We start from the raw sequence: 4,388 nt of genomic DNA, 5'->3' as shown, positions 1-4,388 counted from the left end.
TTCATCAAAATGGATCGATCATATGGCGATGGAATGAATAAATCGCTCCGAATTCAAACTTTAATCGATCTGCGCAAGTCTATTAAGAGATGGGTTGAGGTGAAGATGAGAGGGGCCGAGAAAGAACGCTTTTGGGTTTCATATGAGAAGCTTCCTCTATTCTGTTATGTGTGTGGCATGTTGGGTCATAGGGAAAAGGATTGCGACAATCACACTAGGGACTCCTCTCCGAAGCGGTTGCTTAATGAAAGTGCGAGGGTGGCTTCACCATGGCAAACGATAAAGAGGGAGTCTTTAAGACTCAATAACAGTCCCTCGAGAGGGGCTACTAAACAATACATCACAAAAAAATCTGGTGGGGGCAGGACAATCAACACTGAAAACATGAATCAAGTGGCTAACAAACATGAATTTGTGAATATTGAAAAGGAGGGAGTGAATGAAGGGGAAGCTGAAGTGCAGGACGCTCTGAATTCCGCTACTGAATATAGTATGACTGTAGAAGTCAATTATCTACAGGAAAAATTAAGTGGGGAGGTTGACATAAGCAAGAATCCAGTGGCCTAGCTGATGTACAAACCACAAGGTATTAGTGAGGTTAGCACTACTGTCCAGAGCCAACCAATATCTTTCTCAGTAGGAAATTCTGTTCCTACTAAGAAGAAGGGGCGTAGAGTGTGGTCTAGAGGAGAGAAGGGGGTGATGATGGAGAGGGAGGGGGTGATATGGGAAATACTAGCAGCATGCATACTGGTCAGAAGAGGCAAAGTAGGGAGGAGGAAAATGAACTGATTTTCTGTTCGGATGTGCAAGGAAGTGAGAAGAGAATGAAAAGGGTTAGTGAAGTCACAACTCAAGTAGAGGGAAGTGGAGCAAGCCACTCCCTCAAACAACAATGAAAATACTGAGTTAGAACGTCCATGGACTGGCCAATTCATGAACGTGTAAAGCCCTCCGGGATTGGTGCTGGAGGGAGAGGCTAAATATCGTTTTCCTTATGGAAACGATGCTTGACGCAAGTAGTCTTGAAAGGATAAAAAATATGTGCAGATTTGTGAATGGTGTTTGTTTGAGTAGTAATGGGAATTCGGGTGGTATTGGATTTTGGTGGAGGGATATCAATGCAAAAAAGGTATCTTACTCCATCCATCACTTCATGGTAGATATTTGTGACCATAATGATGTTCCCAAACGGAGAACAGTTGGGATTTATGGTTGGCCGGAACAAGAAAATAAGATGCTCACATGGGATCTCATGTCACAACTTAAGGCTAGTAGCAATTTGCCATGTGTGATGTTCGGTGATTTCAACAAAATAGTGAGTAATAATGAGAAGGAGGGTGGTACAACAAGAAGGGAAAGCCTGATGGATGCCTTTAGGGGTGCAATTGATGACTGTAAACTTCGCGACTTGGGGTTTCAAGGAAGCATATTCACTTGGAAGAGAGGGATTGACCCCACCACCTTTGTGAGGGAAAGACTAGACCGTTTTCGAGGGGATAATAATTGGTGCTCATTGTTCCCATACTATGAAGTTCGTCACTTCCCTATATATAACTCGGATCATGCACCTATCTTACTCACTGCTAGTGATCACCATGAAGATGGCAGAAGGTCTAAGCAATTCAAATTCGAAGCTTTGTGGTTGTCTAGTGATGAATGTAGGAAGGTGGTGGAAAAATCGTGGAAGGACAATGCTGCCGAACATACTCCTAGCAAGCTAAAGCTATGTGCAAATGATCTCACTTTGTGGGCTTCCAAAACGTTTGGAAATCTAAAGAAGAAAATAAAAGCAACCGAAGAACGCTTAAAAGAAGCCCAAAATAATTTCCTTGATGCGGCTATGTTGCAATCGTGTAGCTCAATATCTCAAGAACTTGATGAGTTACATCATCTCGAAGAGTCCTACTGGCATGCTCGTGCTAGAGTGAACGAAATGCGGGACAGAGACAAGAACACAGCCTATTTCCATCAGAAAGCTAGCATTCGGAAGCACTATAATAGTATATGGGGCTTACATGACAATGAGGGTAATTGGCGTGTGGGACAGAAGGATCTTGAGAAGATTGTTGCAAGCTATTTTTTTCGGAGCTTTTTACGACAGCAGGTCCAAGAAATTTTGAGTAAGAAATGGCTGAAATTGAGTAAGTAGTGACCAAATGTATGAATGAAAGTCTTAATGCTGAACCCACGGATCTTGAAATCAAGAATGCCCTCTTTCAAATGCATTCGAACAAGGCTCCGAGACCCGACGGTATGCATGCTTTATTTTTTCAAAAATTTTGGCATATTGTTAGTGATGATATTGTATGCTTTGTGAAAAATTGGTGGGATGGAAAGGTGGATTTGAATGAGGTAAACAGAACTTGTGTGGTCTTAATTCCGAAATGTGAAAAATCAAAATTGATGACCGAATTTAGACCAATAAGTTGTTGTAATGTGCTCTATAAAATAATTTTGAAAGTAATGGCCAATAAACTAAAACCTTTCTTGGATAAAATTATCTCAATACAACAGAGTTCTTTTATCCCGAAAAGGTTAATCACGGATAATGCTTTAGTTGCTTTCGAAATTTTCCATGCTATGAAGAGAAAAGGGGAAGGTAAGGATGGATCAATTGCGATGAAGCTAGACATGAGTAAGGCATATGATAGGGTGGAATGGGTTTTCCTGGAGAGAGTTATGTATAAGATGGTATTCAATAACAGTTGAGTTCGAAGGATCATGGATTGCTTATCCAGTGTGGCATTCTCTTTCAAGGTCAATGGCTGAATTTTAGGTTCGGTCACTCCAACTCGGGGTCTCCGACAAGGAGATCCAATTTCCCCTTATTTGTTCTTAATTGTTGCCGATGCTTTTTCCACCTTTTTATCGAAAGCTGCAATTGAGAACCGCATTCATGGTGCAAAAATTTGTAATGGAGCTCCTAGAATCTCTCACCTATTTTTTTGCAGATGACAGCATTTTATTTGCTAAGGCGACGGTTAGTGAATGCTCGGGATCAGCACTTATAAAAGAGCATCTGGTCAAAGTGTCAATCTATACAAAACCGATGTCGTTTTTAGCAAATGTGTAAATGCAACCCGGAGAGGTGAAATTGTGGAGATTTTAGGGGTAAAGGAGGTAGAGAAGCACGAAAAATATCTTAGTTTACCTACAATAATAGGTAAATCGAAGAAGGAGATTTTTGCAAGCTTGAAAGAAAGAGTGTGGAATGTTATTCAAGGTTGGAAAGAGAAATTGCTGTCGAGACCCGGAAAAGAAGTCCTCATAAAAGCCGTAGCTTAAGGCATTCCGACTTACAAGATGAGCATTTTTAAGATCCCGGATAGGTTGATTGATGAAATTCATGCACTTTTGCTCGCTTTTGGTGGGGCTCGAATGGTACAACAAGAAAGATGCATTGGCATTCTTGGGAGTCTCTTTGCAAACCTAAAGCTATGGGTGGACTGGGATTCCGAGATTTTTAGGTGTTTAATCAAGCTCTCCTTGCCAAACAGATGTGGAGATTACATACTTTGCCTAACTCTCTCGTACACTCCATCCTTAAGGCCCGTTATTTCAAAAATAGCTCGGTCCTTAAGGCCTACAGAGGGTACAACCCAAGCTACTCATTGAGAACCATATGGGGGTCGAAGTCTTTAATCCTTGATGGGGTTAAATGGAGGGTTGGAAATGGTCTGAACATTCGAGTTTGGCTTGATTCTTGGTTACCTGGTAAACCTTGTACAGTTGTCCCTTCACATGGTTCCAATTATGATCCAGAGCTAAAGGTGGCGGATCTACTGCTCAGTGAGTGTGGGGAATGGAATGTACCCCTGATTAATTCTCTTTTCTCTACTTCTAACAGGAAAAAAAATTTGCAGCTACCTACTGCAATCCACAAGCAACCTGATGATCTATTTTGGTGGCCCTCAAAGACTGGAGAATACTCATTCAAGTCAGGTTACTGGCTGTGTCGTTTAGGCCACCTTGATGAAGCTGCCAGTCAGACTACTGATGATGACAGAGAATTCTGACATGTGGTTTGGCGTTCTAACGGACCCTCTAAGCTGAATCACTTGGTGTGGCGTGCAGGCCGTGGCAACCTTGCTGTGAAAGAGATGCTCTTCCATAGACATATAGCCCCTGATAATCATTGTGAAAGCTGTGGGACCGAAGTTGAGACAGTGAACCATGTGTTATTCAACTGTAGTGCAACAAAAGTTGTGTGGGATAGCATTGATTTCTCACCCTTACTTGATGATGCCCCTACTGACTCTTTTAGATCAAGGCTCCTGTGGTTGTCTAGGAAACTTGAACCTGCATCCTTGGTTCGTCTCTTGGCTATGGCATGGGAAATTTGGTTCTGCAGAAACAAACTTCTTTTTGAGAACTGCTCTTTGAAT

At 41.9% G+C, this 4,388-nt stretch overlaps 1 protein-coding gene across 1 annotated transcript; it reads left to right on the top strand.

Annotated features, from left to right (window-relative positions):
• The first annotated feature begins 1,006 nt into the window (after positions 1–1,006).
• On the top strand, positions 1,007–2,152 carry LOC145571262 (uncharacterized). The gene has a single exon (XM_081630329.1). The coding sequence runs from the start codon at positions 1,007–1,009 to the stop codon at positions 2,150–2,152; it is 1,146 nt and encodes a 381-aa protein (XP_081486455.1).
• Positions 2,153–4,388: the final 2,236 nt, after the last annotated feature.

Source organism: Chenopodium album, chromosome 12 (genome assembly GCF_948465745.1).
Source record: "Chenopodium album chromosome 12, dcCheAlbu1.1, whole genome shotgun sequence".
NCBI lineage: Eukaryota > Viridiplantae > Streptophyta > Magnoliopsida > Caryophyllales > Amaranthaceae > Chenopodium > Chenopodium album.
The sequence above is the reverse complement of the archived record's forward strand: the minus strand, read 5'-3'. Positions and strand labels throughout refer to the sequence as shown.